The sequence below is a fragment of the Melampsora larici-populina genome (assembly GCF_000204055.1).
Source record: "Melampsora larici-populina 98AG31 unplaced genomic scaffold MELLAscaffold_60, whole genome shotgun sequence".
In the NCBI taxonomy this organism is placed as follows: Eukaryota; Fungi; Basidiomycota; class Pucciniomycetes; order Pucciniales; family Melampsoraceae; genus Melampsora; species Melampsora laricis-populina.
This window is the reverse complement of record NW_006768824.1, coordinates 89,998-111,749: the sequence shown is the minus strand read 5'-3', so window position 1 is coordinate 111,749 and position 21,752 is coordinate 89,998. Positions and strand designations below refer to the sequence as shown.

The following is a 21,752-nucleotide window of genomic DNA, read 5'->3' as shown; positions in this document are numbered from 1 at the left end:
CATTCAAAGCTTGTGTACTATCTTGAAAGCGGATTCCGGTCGAAAAATTTCACCGAGCAATTAATAAATACAAATATTCTCACTCCATTGGGCGACACCTGCTCAGTGCTGGGCGATTTGTTTTCTTGTGTGCTTTCTATACTTTCCCACACCTAAAGCGTTCCTTTTTTATTTATTTCGTTTTTTTCTACTTCTTCGCTCCCCCCTCACCCTTACGTCAACGCCGGGGTACATGTTGATCACACTTTAAGACTGTTTATCCTTCATCATTCATTCAAATTTGTTATTTTATTTAATAGCATGAGCTCCAACTCTTGCTTCAGACCACCTCCAGCACTCCTCTTCCCAGTTCCATCATCGCCTTCCACTGAATCTGGTTCCCCTTGCGACTCTGGCTTTCGTAGCTGCTCCAACCCGAGCTCGATTCACGCCTCGGAGGAAGATTTCAGTCGGGAGCTTACCCGAACTTCCTACTCTGGTGTCAAAGTTCATTTAGTTCCTGGCATGCTCTCTGACAGCTCTGACCCACATCAAGCTCGTACCCGCGCTATCACCATGCCATCCGACACCACCGCTCCACTGAACATATCACGCAAATCATCTGCCCTTTCAATGTCTAAACACGACTCCAATTGGGCCGGTGGCCTTGATAAGCCCAGTCGATCTGTTCAAGAAATGGAAATCTCCTCACTTCAACCCTTCCCTACCATTCGATCCGACAGGGCGGCAGAGCTTGTCCATTCGGATGAGGACAAGTACATGACGTTCGTACCTTTGCTTGAATCCTTTGAAATCTTTGTAATTTATATTCGAGTGAAAATCAATCGCTGATATCTTCTCTCGAATTCCATGGCGTAAACTTCACATTTTGCATTGCGACAATGGATCCTTCTGGTCATGACCTCTATGATCTGCAACTCTTATGCGATTCGATAGCCAATCACCTGAGTTGCTTGGCGAACCAAATTATCTCCAAACCACACAAGAGATCCCTGTCGTTCCATTCACTTCACCCCCTTCATTACCGGATACCGAATCATCATTGTCCATATCCACTGTCTCTTCCTCGTTTTCTTCTAGTATACCCCCTACACCAACTTATATATCCCCGGAAAAGAATCACATCACAGCAGATGCGCATCGTCTCATTGCTTCCGTCCTCGACTTTCGTGCCTTCCAATCACTTGTCACAATGGAAGCTGGTCGAGATTGTTTTAGAGCATGGCTCTCTGCCGATGCCGATCTCAACAGACTTGGTCTAGCTAAACTGGATAGATATCTGGATGAAACACGGGGTATGCCCGATTATTTGATCAGAGCTTGTTGGTCGGATGTGTAGAAAGCTGACTCATCTTGAATAGCTGACGCGTTGGTGAAGACCGTACGGGACTATAGCATGTCTCTCTATAGTTGAGTCTCGTAGTTTGCGATGCTGAAGGCGTCCGGGCAATTGTTAGCTAAATGAAACTCTTCTATCATCATATATAGGCTTATACCATACTCAACGAACAGAGACCAGTATCGTGGTCCCTAAGCATGTCAACGAGAGCGCCCTTATGAACTTATCGCATCTCGCTACTCTGGAGAGTGGGTTAGGTCAAACTTCAGCTTACCTTTTGAAATCACTCTATTGCAATGAATTCCAAGTCAGCATCCATTTGCGTTTTTTATTGAATTGGTATATTTGATTGAATATTTTTGGTCTTTGATTCAGGGATTTATTCATGCTAAGCTCATTGAACAAACTCAGATCTCAATCGGCCGTGAACCTGGTTCTGAATCAAGCGACTCGTTCTGCTTATGTAACCCAAGGCTGAAGTTCGTTATCAAACCTTTTCATGTTCTACTAGTCACTTGCACTATAGAATGTATGATTTTTCTTACGCTGATTGTCAACTGGCTGACATCACTGGTCTGATTTTCATTAGTGATAACCCAATTGTCATGGTCTCCCGCGGTTTTGTGTACGTACAAGATTTTTTTCACTCCATTCTCCTGTTCTGGGGTTGACGAACTAACCACTCTATCCTTCAAAATTGTCCTTACATATAGTGAGTTGACTGGTTACCAGCCACATGAAGTGATCGGTCGAAACCCCCGATTCTTTCAACAAAACTCTCGTAGAGGCTTACCCTATCTTCGTGATGCAGTTGCTACTAGCAAAGCATGCTGTGAGCTTATACTCAACTATCACAAAGACGGTAGTCCGTTTTATTGTCTCCTTAACATTGTCCCGCTCTTTGATTCGAGGGGAGAGTTAATGTGTGAGTACAAGCACCTTTCTACGGGGTAAAGATGTCTTGTGACCCTTTGCTAACACATATACGTGATTTATTGAATTGCAGTTTGGTTTGGAGGTCAGATGGTACGCTTTTGATCTTTCTCTAAATGATATGCGAGTACGAAGGTTGACTTGAAATCTTCGACAAATACTGTTATCATTGTGACTCGCTTCATCTGGAATATAAATGCAGGACGTGACAGGCGAAATCTTGGGTTCGAATGAGTTTTTTGAACCTCGTGTATCTCCTTCTTCTGCTTTGGCCGTCAAGCGACAAGTACAGCGTGGCCTTCCGCGCGACTCTCTCCCCAATGAGTCTCCACGAATGCGTGCGCACGAGGATCAACTCTTTCATTCCACTCGACACAGTAGTTCGTTCTCTAGTCTGCTAGGCCGTAATAGCAGAGCCTCGGGGTCCAGTCAGACTTTGAGTCGAACAGCAGTCGAACATGGTCTTGAGCATTCACGTTCAATAGTAGGACAGCTCAAAAGCGCATTGAGGAAGGAGTCATCAATGGGTAGTACTACTATGACGGGGTCTCCGCCCAACATGGTTCAAGCTGGAAGTACTGGGAAGACACCAGCTACATCGGTATCTGAAGCTTTGGGATCTGCAATGGGACCATTCCAGGAACAACTATCTTTGTTCAGTTTAACTTACTCACAGGTTCGTTTCTTTCATCTTTCGCTTGCTGGTCTTTGGGACAGCTAAATCATACATATTGTAACGTGAGCTGAAATTATATGAACGCTGTTAGTTTTTGATCTTTGAAAGGCATACCCATAAGGTAGTTTACACTGGACCAGAATGCCTGAGATTTTTTGGTTAGCCTTCATCTCATCTTCTACCATTCTCGGAGCTTTGAGAAGGCTGTGGGTAGGTAAAACAAGATTAGAAGCTGATTGGCATCTTGTTTTATTTTTTGTTTTCATGGCAATAGGTTTGCCAATAGACTCAGAAGAGGATGTATTAGCTCCAGCCATCTTACACCATAACTTTCTTGACACTATTTATGGCGAGAATGGAAAGAAAACTAAAGAAATCAGACAGCATGTTACGAATGCGATTACAAGGTCAGCCTTTTGTAGTGATGTATGCTTGTAAGACTCAGGGAAGCTCATCATTTATGATCTTATCCACTAAACACGTAGTGGACAGCCGGTTTCGTGTGATTGCTTTGTCAAATGGGACCTCGGTGTCAAAGTACAGTAAGTTCACTTTCAATAGTCAGGCCTGGTCTTTACCAATGTGATTCTAATGTCTCACCGTCTCCGTTTCCAGACCGAACTCAGATAGACAGACCTTTGCTCGAGTCACCAAAACTGCCCATATGAGCACATACTCTTGTTTGTCCAATCTGTTTATACAAATCGTCATTCTTGTATATGTTCCTAATAGAACCTACCTGCTTTCCTTTGCAATTTTGATCGTTCTTCTATCGATCAGGTTCAATTTACGTAAGTCATAAATCTCACATCTTATCATGTCTTTATTCGTACTAGTACATCTTTTGTGAGACAGTCGCTGATGAACGACATTCCTTTGAAAAAACTTATTGTTTACATTTTTTTGGACATGTTAATTTGTCAACACTTATAATTCGATATCCTTTTGCAGTTCGCGCCACTCTGGGTTAGTATTTGTTCATCGTATGCGAGTCAAATTCTTAATTGATAAAAAACTGACTGAATTCGGATTGTTTGGCACCTCATTGCAGACAAAGAACGATAAATGTGTTGTTTACACCGCAGTTTTAATGTGATTGATGCGAATAAAAGATAGGGGTAAGCCGCACAGCAATGTTCAAAAGGAATCTAGCACGATATACCCTTCAAGCTGCACATCATTATCATCAATTTCATACTTTGTTGATTCATCGAGTTTTTTGTGTTGATTTCATCGATTTTTTTTTGTGATTAAAATGTTCTTGATAGGGTTCATGTGGGTTACTGATATTGACGGAAGACCTGTTCCTTGGTGTTTCCACTCTGTTTTTTTCTGGGTTCATAAATCTTTGCATTCATTTACTTTTTACACTCGTTCTTTTTGTGTTTAACTTGCAACACTATCTCTCACATGTTTCATTTTATCGGATGCAAAGTATGACTAGTGATCTTCATCAAGTGTTTTCTCTTAATAGAATGTTGAAAGTATCTTTGTATTGACCCCAGATTAACTGTGGAGATCTAAGTTGTAAGAAGGATTTAAGCAAGAATGCCATCGATCTCGCAATTCAAATTTGGCTCAGAATATTTTCAGATATGCCATGGCATGTAGACTGCATAGCTAGAATCGTCATACTGGCAAAACTCTATTATCAGAGTGGAGGTTTCAAAAATCTCATCCGCTCAGCCTTTGTACTTGGATCAGCCAGGATCACAAAGAAACTAAAATGCTCACAGAAATCTCTCTTGGTGATTGTGTACACAAAAAGATTCAAATTGATAAATTGTAAGCTATACACTGAAAGAAAAAAGAGAGAAATGAATCTGATGATTAACCAGCTCTCGTGAAGCAATAATTGAATCTATCTACGTCCATGTGTAATGTATCAATAAATCTTGTATCTAATCAAATGAAATCATATTTGAACTCCTATGTTGACCAAGTCCGGAGTCAAGGCATTTCCATTGGAGATCTTGATCTTGTTAGTAGGTCCTGGTGTGAAGCCATCCATTTCTAGAAGATAGTCTCTATACACATCATCCCAAGACTGATGATATGGCCATGCGAAGAAAAAGTCATTTGTCAGTTCCTCTTCTTTCAAGTGAGGTAGTATCAAAATCAACTTACGTTTCCGCTTGCTGGGAAGTTCAACTTGACATCAGGTCCGCCATTCACAGTGATATAGGCTTCCCGACAACGCGGGCAATCTGATTTGATAACGAGTTCACTATCGGCCATGATATAATCAATGGTAACGTATTTTCTTCCTCCTTGGTCTCCTCCATCGACGTCGTGCCATTGAACATATGCTCCCTTTCCAACATTTCCGGCTACTGCTAATCCGGTCCCTGTCACACGTTTTGCGGCCATCCCGTATAGGTCACAGTTTGGACCAATGGCAGGATATTTTTGATATTTCACGGGTGGCTTGGGAACCATTTCAGTAAGCTTCAACAGCTGGACACCATGAGTAGAGGTTTGTAATGGAATACTGATGGTGTTGATAGAGAAGTTCAGTTGGTGCACCGCTGAGTCTGAAAAGATTCATCAATTATCAAAGAGTATCTTACGTCGTGTTCCATACGTCAAGGGCGTCCTCTGTCCATAGGTCGACTATATTGGCACTCAACAGGCCCAGATCCGCGAGGTTGAAATCGATCAAAAGCGTATCGGCCAAAAAGTTGACAATCACTAGAGATAGATCAAGTCAGATTTCAAAGCTCCGGCAAGTCAAATGAATTATTGATGAAGTTGATCTCATGACTCACCGACTACGACGCTTCCGTCTTTGAGTGGTCCACTCCATACGTCATGTTGATCAGTGTATCGTCGTCTTAATCTGATGCTTGCTCCAAGGGGGTCTTGCTATTGATCGCAAAGTCATATGAATAATGGTACCGTCAAATCGACTGATGATACGCAGATCATCAAGAAGTACATACATTGACAGCAATCAGTTTGGGGTTCTTGAAGTGTCCTATCAGGCTTGGATCTAGACGAGTGAGATCTGTGGAAATGATCAAAGGTGATCTGTGTTTCCGATGACGAGATGAGCTTGAAGACGAAGATGAAATATCATGTGCTGAAAACAATGGAAGCTCACTTCGCTGCTGCCCAAAAAGTAAACTGAGTGATAACCTCAATCCTTGTCAAACCACCTTGTCCAACTTCTAATAAATCAAGGTCTGCAAACGTTCCAGGTTCGTTGGCCCAAGCTTCGGAAGCGAATTGATTGATTGTGCGTACGCTGAACAAGTAAGCGAGAAGTTAAGTTCGAGTTTTCAGAACTGCAAAGAATATTTCAAGTTTCACTCAACACGCGACTCCACGTATCTGACGCCCCAGCGACATCGTCTCCTATCCGCCACAAATTAGCATAATCTTTCACCGGCCACGATAATGGGTTTTGGATTCCCCAGGCAGATATGCTGATTATAGACAAAGGAGATACTGATCAGTTCCTCATCACCTAAGACGACCAATGCAGAGCTTACGCATAAGTAACAGGTGCACCACTAGCAATCAAAGCATCTCGTGTCACTTTGAAGCGGTCCTATGGGGAAGATGGAATGTAAGATTGATTGAACAAATAGAACCAATGAGATGGTGGAAGAATTGCACCTTGACACTAAAATTGGGATTGTAATCCACCGGGGTATGAGGGTTGTCTGCCCAACAGCTGATCCAAAGGGTAATATAGATTTAGGATGGCAAGTTAGCTTATGAACAGGAAGTAGTTTCAAAACCACCGAAAAACTAAAGAAAGTGTGCACGAACAATTCCATCTTCAAGAAATCAATTCCCCAACCAACAAATGTCTTGACATCCGCTACTTCATGATTCCGTGAACCTATCATCTTACTATGAGCTTTTGCTCTGGTCCCGCAAGGATGATCCCTAAAAGACAGTCATGCAAAATATTGAATATTTGAGAGACACAATGTAAAAGGAACCCCTCTGGGGATCTACTCCAGACCTCATAGAATTTAATAAACAAGACAAGTGAAATCTGCTAACCCCGCAGTTGATGTCAGTCCAAACTGCATCTTTTTACCATGAACGTATTTAGCCATCCCATTCATTCCGCTCGGAAAAGCTTGTTGATTTGCCTTATTGCCAGGAAGAACAGATCAAAGACGAAGAAATACGAGATTGTAAAGTTAGCATAGGATAATGGGTGAGGTACGAAGGTCACTCACTGCGAATGTTCCATCTTTGGCTCTGTCAATAGCTTGCCAGCCACATCCCAGAATGAAAGTCACGTAACCCGAATCTCGTAATCCACTTGATTCCATGAGGTCAACTTGCTGTCGCATCGATTTTTCATCAATTCCGCAACCAAATGCTACTGCTGAGTTCCACCCCATGGTAGCTAAGATGAAGAGTTACAACACCTTCAGTTTCTACATCCATGGTAATTGGGGTGAGCTACTCACGAGTTATGCCCCTCTTATTTTTAAGTCCATAACTGGAATTTGCCAAAAATGCTAACGCTAATAATGATTTCAGCATTTCCTTCAAGAACGGTGTACTGGTCGAGCCCGTGAGGTATAAAAAATATAACGAGAGTTTTGAAATTCGAAGGAATTCAACAAGCTGAAGGAAAACTCTTCAAAACGTCAAGCCTAATCAAATTCAAGGTCGATGTTCTTGATTTTGAGGTTTCGTCTTTGTTAACCCGTTCCTCGGGCCACTGATCGATCTTGATGTGGATAGATTCCTAGCGTTGTTGGTGTAGGTAAAGAGATTGTTCTTCTAATCAAAAAGAGAAAAGGTATGGTTTATTCACAAGTTACGAGGTCAATACAAAAATGGGAAGAAAAAACTGTAAACCAAAGTGAGTCGCAAGATTGGAAAACCGAGTGGAATAGCGAGTAGTCAATAACCCTCTACTGTCATCTGACAATGATTCTCAATATCATCCCAATGACATCTGGAACGCTGATGGGTTGTTATATCCTGAAAACAACCTCACAACCAGGTTCATCGTGGCGCATGTATGTATCGCGTCTGCTAAATTTGAGAAATGGATGCCTTGTTGGCATGGGGACACGAATGAGCTCAGACAGGGATAGAAAAAAGAGAAAACCTTCTACTCCCATGGCTTTGACCACATGGAAAGAATCAATCTTCCCTTAAATATGTCCACCCGCCGTGTCATTTAGCTTATCGCTGCTGTGAGACCCCACTGTGCAGAACCCAGGAATGATGAGTCTGGATGTATGCCGATTTGTAAGGGATCGAATAACATGGGAATGGACTATGAGAATAGATGTCATAGCACTTGTTTCCAGCAGGAGTGTGACTGCCCTTCTTGACCAAAGCCTTTAATTTGGCAGAGCCACAAAGGTAAGTGGCCAACTTCTTCAAGATCACAATCACTTTCCAATTTTGAATTCTCTATCTTCACATCTGACGTGACTAAACTGTTTTGATAAACCATTTGAGGAAGTTTTGCTCTGATGGTTGATAAGAGTCACAGTGAAAATTGACCAATAAACATTCTTACTTCATTCACAAAAAAAACTTATTCTCTTGTTTTTTTTTTTTATTTATGATCTCACAGCACCTTAAAAAAGTAAAGAAAACTGAAAAACCTTTCAAGCGTGTGATTCCTTTCACCTCTAAATCACAAATAAACAACCAGAATAATCTATAATCACAATCATGATAAGAGAATATTGCAAAGACCAAAGCATTCTTCATACCATGAGACTTGAATCAATTATTGTTGATGTGTATATATCAGTATCATTTTGCAAAAGAATCTTTCAAAACAACAAACTTTATAACAAGAATCCTCTTGATCACATGTATATAACTCCAAAGAAAACCAAAGAAAAGAAAAAGAAAAAGAAAACAAAGAAAAACAGAAAACCAAAAATATCCAAGTAAGAAAGACAAACTTGAAAAAAAAAGAATAACCATGAACCCATTGATCAATGTAGATATCCAACTCCAATCTTTTCATACACACCCACACACACAAAAAGAAGATCAACCAAAGAGATACTAAAGTATACAATAAGTACCCAATACATTTCTACCACCACCAAGACCAAAACCACTACTTTCCTTCTACAGAAAACACAAAAAAACACAATGATAATACAAGAAAAAAAAACGAGAAAAGAAAACCCCAAAATATGAAAAAAAAAACCAAAAAAGAACCAATCATCATTTTCAATCCTTAAGATTGATTTCATCTTGACCAAACTTTTCTTTTTACAATTACAAATTCAGGTAAGATTTTCATCTTGGATTCACCTATTAAATTCCCATCTGAATCTAATTTCATTTCATTTTTCTAATCAAGAAATCAAAGAAAACCTCATGAGATCAGTTATCAAACACGAGTTCAAACCGAACCAACGTATGAAAACACAAACCTTAACTAAGATTCCTTTTTTAGGTACCTCCATTAACTTTCCAACAATCTCAACATCTTCAGCCAAAGGTTTCTTCCATTTCACTTTCCTAAACCTCAATGCAGGTTTCTCATTCATCCCTAAATCTTTAACCCCACAATCCTCATCTTCATCCTCATCATGATCTTTGATATACTTTCGACAAGTTTTACTAAAACTAACTGGAGAAGTCGGTCTAGGTTTTTTCATTTCCCAATCTTCCACTTTCACAACACATACTCTATTCTCATTCAAAGAAGTAAATCGTTTAGTCACACTTAATAATTTAAGATTAGAATCGTTTTTCAAATGTCTTGGATTACTTTCTCTAAAGATCGTTAATGGAGCAGTTGGATTCGAAATGGGGATACTACTTTCCACTCTTCCAGCTTTTCGTTTGGTTTGTTTTTTCATCGCTTCTAATCTTTGACTGATTTTTGATCCTCTGGTCGGTCTCTTTGTCAAGAATCCTTCTCCATTTTCTTTCTCTGACTGTAATTCTACCAAAGCTTCAGATAACTATAAAAAAGAAAGGATAGAATAGTATAAAGAGAATATATCATCAGCACTCTGATCTTACTTTCCAGTTTTCATTTAGTCAGATTCAAAGAACATCGAACTCACATTTAGTGCAGATGTAGTAGACTCCATGATCAATGGTTTAGTTGGAGAAGTTCTCAAAGGAGGTGATCTATCAGGAGGACATAAGTGAGATGATCCAGATTTAAAGAGATATCCAAGTTCAATAGAGTTAGGTAAGACATTTTTCATCTCATCTGGTCGTTCATTCATTGTTGCGCGTGAGAAGAATCCTTTGCTCCGATTGATGGATCCAGGTGAAGATTTGATAGTAGAATTAAAGTTTTTGAGATTTGGAGGTGTGGTTTCATTGATTGAAGTAGATGTAGTAGTCTGAAGAGTTTCTTGGGGAGGGTTTTCGGGCAATGAGCTTTGTACGTCGGGTGATTTGGGTACGTCCTCTTGTTGTAGGATTGTAGACTTGTTTGGAAAATGTTCAACAGATGGGTCGAGAGATGGGAATGATAGGGAGGTAGGGTATGTTATAGGGCAGGCTGAGAGACCTGGTAATGTCGATGGAGGTATATCCCGTACAACTTGAGTTGATGATGGCGAGTATGGGATTGTAAGAGGTGATGCCGGTTTACTTGGTGTGAGCTTCAAGAAGGTAGGCATTTGGAAAGTATGTGATGAGAGCTTTTGTGGCGAGGATGATGATTGGATCTGATGTTCCTGAGGATCTAAAGGTTGCTGATGATTCGCCAGATGACCTGTTGGAGAGAGTGCGGCTTGAGGGGTGTGGGTAGGTCCGATGGAAGGAGGTGATGAGAGAGGTGACGACAGAGGTGAAGATGAGGGTGTTATAGCCGGCTCCATGGACATTTCTACCGCAAGACTGATGGTATGAGGATTTAAGGATTCGGAAGATGGGAGTGGATTAGAACAGTCAAGTGTAGGTAAAAGAGAATGTGGGTCTGATTGTATGTTTTCAGGTTCGATGAGGTTTCTTGAAGGAGAGAGGAGGGGTTGATCGGTACTGTGATGTGGTATAAGGTTTGAGAGTGAGCATTCATTTTGAGGAATCGAATCGATGGAAGAGACAGCGGGTTTGAAGTTGAGCTGATTGACATTAGAAAGATTAGGTGAGTCTATTGGGATTGAAGTAGACAGTTGTAATTCACTGGAAAGGGTATGCGGGTTAGATTGATCAATTAAGGTTGAGAGTTGAGGAGATGGAGAAAGGGTATCTGATTTAATATTGAGATGATGCGGTGAGTGTATTGATGATGATGATGATGATAATTTTTGAATTTTAGTTTGAGGGGTTGAAGGGCTCGAAGGTGAAGGTGAGGGTGAAGGTGAACGTGGTCTTTTAGAAGAAGAAGATCTAGTCGAAGCTGTGAATGCAGAAGTAAAGCAAAATGAGGATTAGAATTGAACCTTGATATATTGGAATGGCAGCAATTTGTCGATGCTACAGACCCTCAACTTCAAGGTATATCTTGAGATGATATCACATTGAATGAGATCATTGGTATAGAGGGCATATATATATTTTGAAAAGACTTACCTTGAAGACTAGTTAAGATTGAATCAGCTGAGATAGGTGGTAAGATTGGATGATGATAGACTGGATGTAAATTGGTTTTCAAGACAAATGGTAATGAGTCGGATGAAGAAGTCATCTTGTTGAATGTTAGATTGATAGTTTGATGTTTTGATAAATTTGACAATTTTGATATCTGAAGTGTTGATTTGTTAAATGCTGAGCTGATGATGACCCTTTCTTGTGAAAAGTCAAGTAGTTCCTGTTAGTTCCATTTTAAATACTCCATTCCGAATCCAAACTGAACTTGATTTGATTTCGGAGCATCTTCCGGGTCGATCGTCGGTACCGGGATCGACATACTGGAAAGATTATTTGAAACTTTGCTTGATCCCGGATTCTACGTCAATGGATGCTGAGGGGATCCAGATTGTTAATCTACTCTCGAAGCTGCGCTCAATGCGTTCGAGGACCCGAATGCATGCTATCTTTCCCTTTCACGGGCATGTTTCAGGCTGAAGCGGACAAATCATAATTCAACTCCCTTTTCCGGTGGAAAGATATATCTTTACATCGTCGAAAAGAAGACTCTATGACATTCTTGAGCAGCTTCCATGGCATTGATTTGCCAAGTTCAATGTGTGTATCTTGACGCTATACCAATTTGTTCATGAACACTGAAAAAGTTCCATTGTCACAATCAATCCACACAAAACCGGTTATCTTTTGTTCAATTGAGCCTTCAAAAACTCCTTCACTGAGATCTTCGAGAGATCTTGACCGACATACGGATATAGTTTACGATAAAATGTGAAGGAGTCTACAATTGGTCAATCTTTACAATAACTGCGCTCTTCGTATGACGAATCTGGCGTCAGATAAATCAGAATTCTTTTGTCTATTCAGTGCACGCTCTGCCTATGGAGCCCAAGTCGATCATATCCTTTTGTTTCTGTCAATGGAGAGCAGATTTGGACGATGAATGGATTCATGAAATCAGCTCGTTAGAGGCTTCTTTGGAACACATTTTTTCCTAGGTATACTGAACATCTTGACTCCCACTTCGTTGACTCTTTTATTTTCTCGACACTTTCATCCTTCTTTACAAATTCAATGTGGACTCGAAAAGGACAATCATACTTCCCTTGGGCTCCAGCTCTCTTAACATTAGCTCTACTTCGGGCTTCAGCAAACGCGATACTCTCTGCTAATGAGACTATTTCTGATGGTGATAAAGTCTTGGGCGCAGAGCCTGAGCCTTGTTCAATTTCAGATGCAGAGTTTGACCGGATGGAAGGTCAAATGCCAGATTTTTTTCCACTCAACGTTTGTTGTTATTTCGTGAAAAGTTTTAGTCTCAGGAAGATAACATATACTAATGGCAACTCGATATAAAACCTCTTCAGATCGGATCCGCCTCATCTGCAGCCAATCACAGCGAGTCTGGCAGTCTCGATCAAATCACTCTCAACAAACGCAGTACGGCGACCGAAAAAGCCAAATCTACTGCTGTCAACTCATCTGGTGACAAGAACCCTGCAACTTCTTCAAATCCGCCTGCTCAGAATCGCATGCGCTATAACATTAACACAGAGCGTGTACCCTCAGTTGGTCAAATCACCTCAGCAAACAACTTTCAATCAAACTCAACAACAGAATCAAAGAACGGGTTGAGTATTGTTTTCATTGAATTAAATTTGATATTGCTTCATATGATTAACATTCTCTGCGTTTTTTTAATCCGCTGGTGTCGTCGCTTAGTGTAAGTGCTGCGAACAAAATTCCTCTATTTCGATATGGCAAGTCTGCAAGACCAAATGGCGAAGTGTCTTCCAAACCGCAATCATCAGCGAAGACAGCTTCCAAATCTAACATCACCCCGAAATCGAATGTAAGTGCATATCTTTCCTTCGCGTCTTCTCCAGTCACTCCTATCTAAAAAGTACTTGCTCAAATATGGGCGTCGGTAATGCCTTCACAGGGGCTCAAACCCCGCCAGCTACCCAACGCGGCGACTGGAAAAGCGTCTACACCGAAACCTGCTGCCAGCTCATCTACTGAAAAGAAAGCCACAACTACTTCGAATGAGAATTCGACAACAAGATTGAAGGGAGGGTTGAGTATTGCTTTACTTGATTTTTCAAATAAAACAATGCTCCATATGATTGACATTCTTTATATTTTGTCAGTTCTTCCGTAACTTCTTCGAGTTTGAGCACTGCGAGTCCGACCAAAATCCCTTTGTTTCAACACGTAAAGCCTACGAGCCCAACCGGAGCAGTGTCTTCTAAATCACCGGTATCAAGCAAATCCAGTGTGATCTCGACGTCATCGTCACCTGCGAGGCCGTCTCGTTCTTCTACTTCGTCTGCAGCTACTCGTACTACTTCTTCCCCCAAGCCACCTGCTACTATATCAGCGCCAGGACCTTTAAAGTCTCCATCATCGCAGACATCAACTAAAGTGTTGCCTTCAACGTATTCTCGTCACCCTTCTCTGACTCGGGATTTCTTACAGCCTTCTAAAGCACCCATTTCTGTCTCATCCAATAAGCAAACCCCTCCGATCACTTCTTCAAGTTCCCGACGTGTAACTAGCACTTCTTTGACTTCCACTTCTTTGATTCCGAGGCCAACACCAAGCTCTGCTATCAAGTCTGTCATGTCCTCAAGTCGATCTCCGACGCAGCCGACTACTTCTTTGCGTCCAGTTTCGAGCTCACCAGTTCGAGTGAGCTCGAGTAAGATTGCCCCTTCGACTGTATCATCTTCGAAAGCTACAAATACTCCATCTCGTCTTAGTGCCTCATTAGCTCCCTCTCCAAGTACGTCCACTCAACCCCGGCCAACCGTACCAACACCGTCGAAGAGTTCTATCAATAAGGTCTCCTCGTCAACTTTACCTTCCACTGGGATACCTAAAGCGACATCTTCTGTCCTACCTTTGCCTTATAGTGCAAGTAAGAGTATACCCAAAGCGTCGTCTTCCCTCTCACCTTTACCTTCTACCACGAGCAAAAGTATACCCAGACCAACATCATCTATCCTACCTTTACCTTCTAATACGAGCAAGAGTGCATCCCAATCATCCTCATCCTCAAGTGCATCTTTACCCAAGACCAGTAGTGGATCTCTGACATCTACTATCCCAACCCCTTCATCAAAACCTACAATCCCATCAGATATCATCACCAGATACGACAACACCAGTGCATCACGTAAAAGAGGATCAATAAGTCCCTACATAAACCCCGGAAGTTTCTCAGCCTCATCAACAAACTTTATCCCAAGTCGTATAAACCTATCCAACAAAATCACCCAAATCAAAACCGAATATACGAATGGATTTGAAACAAACTCTACCAGTGGTTCTTTTGATAAATCGTTTGGTAAAGGTGGTTTGATGACCAAATGGCAATCTTCTGGTGAATTTAGTCATGGTGGTTGTGATCTTTCTTTGATTGGTGTGAATTTAATTCAAGATTGTTATAGGATGAGTTTATCTGGTGATGTAGATAAACATTTAGGTGATGGTTCTTATGCTACTGCTAGACAAAGAATCGAAGTCTATGTAGCAGGTTTGTTTCTTTTTTTCATATATCTTTTGTTTCTTCCTATCGAAATGATTGTAAGCTGATGATAAATCTTTGCTGGTCTTTTGAATATATAGGAGTAGTAGATTCAAGTACATGGGAATACAGCTGGAAGGCATTCCTGGCTACTTCTACTACCACGACTACTTTCTTTCATCTATGGCAACTTTTAACACGCGGAGGTGGAGGATTAAGTGGACCGGTAGTCACACTGGAAGCTTTGAATGGAAAAGCGATTGTGAAAGATTCGGTTAGATGTTCAAGTGGCTGTACTGATGTTGATATTGATCAATTTTCTCATCGATTAATTCAACATCAAATGATAGTAAAGTAAATTGAAATCTTGACTATCTTTTTAAAAAAACAATCTTATGACTTATGCTTATTGGTTTCTTTTTTTTGTTTGATTAGGTATGGTAATGAAGGTAGAATTGAATATCAAGCTTTTGATGCACTTTCGGGTATTAATTTATTAACTTATAATGCTACTGGATTCATGGGAAATCTTTCTACTTCGATTAAATTCGGTCTTTATAGAAGAGCTAATCCTGAAATGGGACCAGCAACGTAAGTTAACTTTATTTTATTTTCTCTTTCTTTTTGTAAACTAAAAAACATGATCACCAAATTTAATCTTCTTCTTCTTTGATAATACTTTCTAGGATGTATTTTGGTGATTTTATGGGAAAGAGATTAGATTGAATTCACTTAAAAAAACTTATTGAGTTCATCATCATACGTATTTTGTAATCTATAAAAAATCTTCTTCTTTTTCGTCTTGAAAAATTAATAACTTATATCATATATGTACACCAGACATCCAAGCATAAAAATCATAATTTTGTTCCGAGGAATTGAAATCAAATTTGGTCTGAATAGTTTTTCTTGAGTACATATTGAAGATCATCATGGGCTCAAGTATATCTGTACATAAAACGATGATTTCACCATAACAGAAACCAAGAAAGATCAGATTCAAGTCATCATCACCCACCTTGTCTCTGCCAACAATTTTTATAAAACCAAATGACATAATCACATCTTCATGGTCTTTGGTAAGAATTTGTGTAAGCTTTAGAACATACAATAGATCATGATGCAGCAATCACAATCTGTATAGTAAAGATAAGTTCTGGAGATACAAGATGGTTTCCTTACTTTTCTCCACGTTGAATTTGACTCCAGTTTTTTCGAATAGCAAGAGGTAGATACCACGAGAATTCAGGCTCTGGTATTGACTCATAGTAAGTATACCTGAAATATCCACAAACAAGCCAAATTGAAGCGCTTCTTCTGCTCTACAATCTCCCTTGCCTTGAGTTAACTCTCTCCCAATGTTGTTCTCTGAAACATCCACTCTCCAGGATTATGATTTATATGGGTCTGTTCAAGGTATGAAATGGGGACCTTTACTCCCTAGCCCCTCAAATGATATGTAGGTATAAAAACTATGAAGATCAAAGAACTCAACTGTTTTCACTTGCAACACAGAGCCTTGACAGGAGCTCACTGGGTTTCTGTGTACATGCATAAAGGCGGTGTTCACTATTGGGCTCTGTTAGCTCTGTTGGGCTGTGTGAGTTTGATATCCTGGAATAGTCTGGGATTCAATGAGATCTTGAGTGAAAGGGAATCTTGGTGTTGAATTGAATTTGTATCCTCGTAGACGGATAATTGTCTTCTGAAGAAACCCGGTCACGAGTAATTTCATTTTTCGATTATTTTTTTGTTTTCGGTTTCTCGCTGGAACGGTTAACCACTGAGTCACTCTTCATTCTGACTTGACTTCTTCTCAATTTCTCATCAAAACCAATCGAACCAAGAAACAAGTCCTTCAAGAAACTCAATCAAGCATCAAATCTCACTATATGCTTTCACATCCTTCAGTCCAAGTGGTCCAGTATCAGGTCTCAACGTCAGTCACTCTCTCTCGTCATCCTCTTAACCATCTTATCCCACTTACTTACCGAGATCGGTCTCCTTTATCAATCACAAACGCTTTTCTTTCTATGATACCTCTCTGCAACACCCATCCCAAAAGATAGCTCTGAACTGGATCTAGGTAGAAGATTATTATTGGTAACTGATTTATCAGGACAAATCTTATGGAGAACTGTTGAGTAGCCATCTAATCTCAATTTATTTATCAAGCGACTTGGTAATCTTCAACGAGTGCGCCTTCGTGTGATGTTCTCATATGGATTCTTAAACACGCAGTAGACTTTTTTTTTCACACTTGATTTGAAATGTGTGGATGTGGGTTTTTGGACTGATGATGTTCTTTGTGTTGCCTTCAGACACGGACCCTGTCTGATGATGAAATCGTGGAGAGTGTGATGGTACGTAAGCTTTTATAATAACCGAAAACTAGAAAATTCAGCTGAAGTAACGTCTTCTCACAGGACTCTACAGGCCAAGTGCTCTGGACGATTCACAAGTGTGTCTGAGGATGTTTTACACCTTTACAAATACGAATCCAAAACACATTGGAAGCTGATACAAATCTCGTGATCGCCTTCAGACCGATTCGAGGATGGTACCTCGTTATCCGTTCACCATCTTACACCAATCCGCGTACTCATATTGCATTGCAACCTTTGAAACTACGTGGACCTACTCATGAAGACCGATTTATATTTCGACTCAGTCCGATTCACCTTCCATCTACTTCAACATCTGGTTCACCACCTACAACAGACGTCAATAGGCCTCCGACTGCTTCCAACATGTCACCAAGAGCCTCTAGTAGCTCACAAACCACTTCCAATAGTCCATTACGAACCTCTGATCCTTTCATCAACTCTGGATCAACGAGTCGTCCGAATAACCGTCACAGCCAAAAGCGTACCTCGACGACCACTCATGATCTCGACGCACCCCAAATCGTCGTCTCATCCTCAACGTTTGCTGACCGACCCGATTCTCGTGGCGATCCAACATCTGAGGATGAACCTACAACGGCTCGTAGTCATATAGCCTTACGACTTCCATCAGAATTATCAAACCTAGAAGATTCAATTAGTTTAGACACACATCCTACTCCTGATTCAACAAATTCAGACGAAGCCACTCTGGAAATCGATTTCTTACTACAACCTTTAACACCCTCAATCCCTCTAAGCACATTTGGACGTCTGATTTCCTTTTTTGGTGAAACCGATCGATCGTTTTGTTGTACAAGACCTGGATCATCATCAGTAGTTGAAAACGTCTTGAGTTATGAGGATGAAACGTCTATGTTTAACTTGAGCACTAAAGGTCAACTTAAAGTTCGATTTGAGGCTTTGTCTCAGTATGGGATGCCTGTTTGTTTCTGGATCACTGTTGCTTTGGCTTATCTTGGGTTCAGAGGTGATAAAGAGGTTAGTCCAACTTGAGGTTTATGTTTTGCAAGTTATCATGATCAAAAATACTGATCTGTCTTCTTGTTTCCTTTGGTTTGCACACTTAGGCTTATCAGGCAGCTACAGAAGACATCCAATGATTCTGATAATTCTCAATACTATCTTTGCATGCGTGTCTGACTCAATGCAAGGTGTTTCAGAAAATGATGATTTCATACCCTTTTTGAATGCATTCCTCTATGCTTCATGTTTTGTGTTTTTTGTTATGTTGTATGATGTTTTGATCATTCAGTATTGTAATTCTTGGGAGATTTTTTTTTGCATTGTTTTAATATTTATTTTGATCTCTTTAATGAGGGCACCTTAGGGTTTTATGTTGGAGTTTTTGTAAGTTGATCATCTCTAAATTATATTTATAAATAAGAAAAAGATTTCTTTGGTCATAGATTTTTTCTTTGCTAACTTATTATCTTGGTTTGTTTTTCTCTACTTATTCTTTTTTTATGAAATGAGGTAAAGAGAAAGAAATGGTAATTGGATTGAATGGTCAACAGGATGATGTGAGATTACTATCACCGTGTATAATTTCCGGTAGCACGTCGATGTGCACACACGAAGGGATTCGAAAAAACAAGCGAAGAACAGTTTCTCTAGTTTTGTTGAATTTCAGTGACAGGCTCAGCACCCCTTTGTTGAACTTGCTTTCTGAGCACCTAGACAAAGGGAATGGGTCTTTGCATCCAAAGACCTCTTCAAAGCATCTATCCTTCCTCTATGAAATGTTTTTGGTGTGTGCACGTTGACGTGCTACCAGATGATGTGAGATTACTATTTTATAAGATGATGTTGCCTTCACAAACACAACCCCAACAATTACATCATTTACTCTGAGTACCTATCATTCCCAATATTCCAAAAAGTAAGTAACAAGTGACCTGCAACTATTATCAAGAAATTGAGGATAAATTAGTCTCATTGGCAAAATATTCTGAATAAGTCAATATCGAAGCACTCATCATCCGACGTAACCTCTTTCTGTTTTTTTGTGCAATAACCACTTTGTTTCAAAAGCTCTTTCATTTGGTAAGAGATAAGAACATCAGTGACACTGTGACTGCAATTGTGACTCCGTTCTATCCTTGAATGAGCAAGGAAGAGGGTATTCAATGACAATTCCATCAGCGTAAACTCTTCCCCAATCTCAGATGGAAGGTAGAGTCTCTGTTTGATCTCTTAGTGGGCTGTGAAAGCTCGGGCCCAGCCCTCTTTGGGGTTGTCCCATGTGGCCAGGACCGAATTCATGCCTTATTCTGCAAAAGAGGCCAATTTGAATTTTCATCTACACTACATAATCACTCTCCAACTTCATTATCAGGATCTGAAGCATACTTATCTAGCCAAGAAAACGACAAACGAGAAGATATAAATACAAAGAAATCAGGTCACCCCGGCGTTAAACGCTCGTTGATATTGGATTAGGAGGTGCTCCTTGAACCGCAAAGCGTAGGTATATAGTCAATTGCTTTCCGTCCCTCCAGTTTGTTTCGAATCTGATGAGGCGTTTTATTTTTGCATGTTTTCACTCCATCCATATTACAATGACGTTCAGACTCAAGGAAGACAAACTAGAGCGATGTCCGGATCACAAAGAAATCACCCACAAATCAACCTCTCAGGCTCAGATGATGATGATGATTTTGGAACTCCGTCAATGAGACTCAAAAGGACTAACTGGTATGATTGGAAGTTCAGGCTTGAGATGTATCTTGCTAGCAAGGGTTATGAAGGTTTACTAGATGAAGAATGGACGAAGAGCAATCTATCAACTGCCGAATTTCGTCAACGCAACGCTTGGGCATCCCACTTACTTCGGAGGATAGTATCATCTGAACTCCATAGCGTATTGAGATTCAATGCTGATAAAAGTTTTTTAGAAACTTTTCATGAACTTGGTAAAAGTTGTGGTGTATCATGTGTCGTAACATTCTCTATGAAGCATCAAGAGTTACATCAACTTAGATATCATCCTGGAACTTCAATCAGAGAACATATGAACAAATTTAATAATCTTCTTTATCTGGTCAAAGATTATATGACTGATTTACCTGACTTTGGTACAATCTCAACCGGTATGGCAGCCTGCATATTCTTAAACTCTTTTAACCAAGACCAAAGTTTACAACCTCTTATTGGGTCCTTATACAATTCGGAACCATTCAACTACGACGTCGTATATAAAAGCATGGGTTTTGAGGCCGATAGAAGACAACTCACACCAAACTCTTTTCCTAAGTCAAATGTTACTACACCAAGGCGATCTGAAAAAGGACGCCGTTCCAACAACGAATCATCTAATCAAAATTCAAATAGAATGGACAACAAGATGAAGTCAGATCACGAAATACTTGTCAAACGGGTAGACAAGTTGGAGAAGATCATGAAATCACATTTGTCAACGTCAAAATAATACATCTACATATCAGTGTCATCTAAAGACTTAAGCAAGAGTGATAAAAATTTCATCAATGGGTCTTCAATGTAAAACATACTACAGCTTTATTCATCTCACCTAAACCAATTTTAGAAATCACCTATAGCTTTGAAGCCAATCCTACCATGAACACCTTCACTTTGGGTTTACAAATGCATCAAAATTCATCAAAAGTCACAACATATTAACCACTGTGTCAAGTTTGTGTCTACATTTCACCCTAAAACTGCCTCTAGCATTCCTCTTTATCTGATCCTTCTACCTATGAAACTCTCATCTTACCATGTGGCAGCTTACTCTTGTTTCAACTTTTTATCATTCTGAATCACTTGTGTGGCCAGCTTATGAAGTATATTATTTCAAGTGTATTTAACTCAAAAACTCTCAATACATTTGCATCTTTCCATGCAAAGTTCTTTTGATCTGCAAAATTGTCATTTTGTCATCAGCAAAATTGTGTTGGTTCTTCCACTGTTGTATTTCTTCATGTTTCTCTGCATCAATCATGTGTTCTACATACTTCTGAAGTGTATTTCTCCAAGCATATACTGAGTACAGTACAGCCACAATACCACCACACTCTCCTCTGCTGCACTATAAATGATATTTTTACAAGTGCAGAAAACTTGCACTATTATTAGAGACCAAACCACTTTGTTATCATTTTCTGGTTGCTATGACCTCCTAAAGTGACATGTCATATTGCTTTGCTATGGTCAACATTGGCTTGGGTAGCACATAGAAGCATGGTCAATTTTTTAAAACACCAGTTTGATCACTTATACCATGGATGGCAGAGTGATGATGTCCAATGGATAAAAGAGAGAACACACATAAACTTTTGAAAAAGGAAAGACAGTTGTTATTTTATTTTGTGAGCTATTTCTGATTACATAGCTGTATCT

At 40.1% G+C, this 21,752-nt stretch overlaps 6 protein-coding genes across 6 annotated transcripts; 4 read left to right on the top strand and 2 right to left on the bottom strand.

Moving 5' to 3' along the window:
• Positions 1 to 2,473: 2,473 nt before the first annotated feature.
• Positions 2,474 to 4,533, top strand: MELLADRAFT_73213 (uncharacterized protein; the record flags this gene model as incomplete). The annotated part of the gene is made up of 9 exons (XM_007416437.1): positions 2,474 to 2,948; positions 3,040 to 3,106; positions 3,223 to 3,355; positions 3,434 to 3,490; positions 3,564 to 3,628; positions 3,729 to 3,739; positions 3,900 to 3,914; positions 4,000 to 4,066; positions 4,217 to 4,533. 8 exons carry the CDS (start codon positions 2,607 to 2,609, stop codon positions 4,042 to 4,044), a joined length of 735 nt encoding a protein of 244 aa, XP_007416499.1.
• A 330-nt stretch (positions 4,534 to 4,863) lies between these two features.
• On the bottom strand, positions 4,864 to 7,315 carry MELLADRAFT_93697 (family 27 glycoside hydrolase; the record flags this gene model as incomplete). Its single annotated transcript, XM_007416362.1, has 12 exons — positions 4,864 to 4,995; positions 5,076 to 5,439; positions 5,519 to 5,639; positions 5,717 to 5,813; positions 5,891 to 6,002; positions 6,052 to 6,195; positions 6,266 to 6,376; positions 6,443 to 6,501; positions 6,570 to 6,627; positions 6,726 to 6,845; positions 6,966 to 7,057; positions 7,148 to 7,315. 12 exons carry the CDS (start codon positions 7,313 to 7,315, stop codon positions 4,864 to 4,866), a joined length of 1,578 nt encoding a protein of 525 aa, XP_007416424.1.
• A 1,377-nt stretch (positions 7,316 to 8,692) lies between these two features.
• On the bottom strand, positions 8,693 to 9,505 carry MELLADRAFT_73211 (uncharacterized protein; the record flags this gene model as incomplete). The annotated part of the gene is made up of 2 exons (XM_007416361.1): positions 8,693 to 9,255; positions 9,338 to 9,505. The coding sequence occupies one exon, from the start codon at positions 9,152 to 9,154 to the stop codon at positions 8,888 to 8,890; it is 267 nt and encodes an 88-aa protein (XP_007416423.1).
• A 3,028-nt stretch (positions 9,506 to 12,533) lies between these two features.
• MELLADRAFT_67920 (uncharacterized protein) lies at positions 12,534 to 15,714 on the top strand (the record flags this gene model as incomplete). Its single annotated transcript, XM_007416438.1, has 8 exons — positions 12,534 to 12,746; positions 12,827 to 13,182; positions 13,233 to 13,311; positions 13,402 to 13,604; positions 13,631 to 14,997; positions 15,090 to 15,342; positions 15,424 to 15,579; positions 15,675 to 15,714. The coding sequence occupies 8 exons, from the start codon at positions 12,534 to 12,536 to the stop codon at positions 15,712 to 15,714; spliced, it is 2,667 nt and encodes an 888-aa protein (XP_007416500.1).
• Positions 15,715 to 17,348: 1,634 nt separating this feature from the next.
• Positions 17,349 to 18,496, top strand: MELLADRAFT_93694 (uncharacterized protein; the record flags this gene model as incomplete). Its single annotated transcript, XM_007416439.1, has 4 exons — positions 17,349 to 17,351; positions 17,415 to 17,449; positions 17,534 to 18,374; positions 18,464 to 18,496. The coding sequence occupies 4 exons, from the start codon at positions 17,349 to 17,351 to the stop codon at positions 18,494 to 18,496; spliced, it is 912 nt and encodes a 303-aa protein (XP_007416501.1).
• Positions 18,497 to 19,720: 1,224 nt separating this feature from the next.
• Positions 19,721 to 21,297, top strand: MELLADRAFT_79270 (uncharacterized protein; the record flags this gene model as incomplete). The annotated part of the gene is made up of 2 exons (XM_007416440.1): positions 19,721 to 19,863; positions 19,966 to 21,297. The coding sequence occupies one exon, from the start codon at positions 19,990 to 19,992 to the stop codon at positions 20,821 to 20,823; it is 834 nt and encodes a 277-aa protein (XP_007416502.1).
• Positions 21,298 to 21,752: the final 455 nt, after the last annotated feature.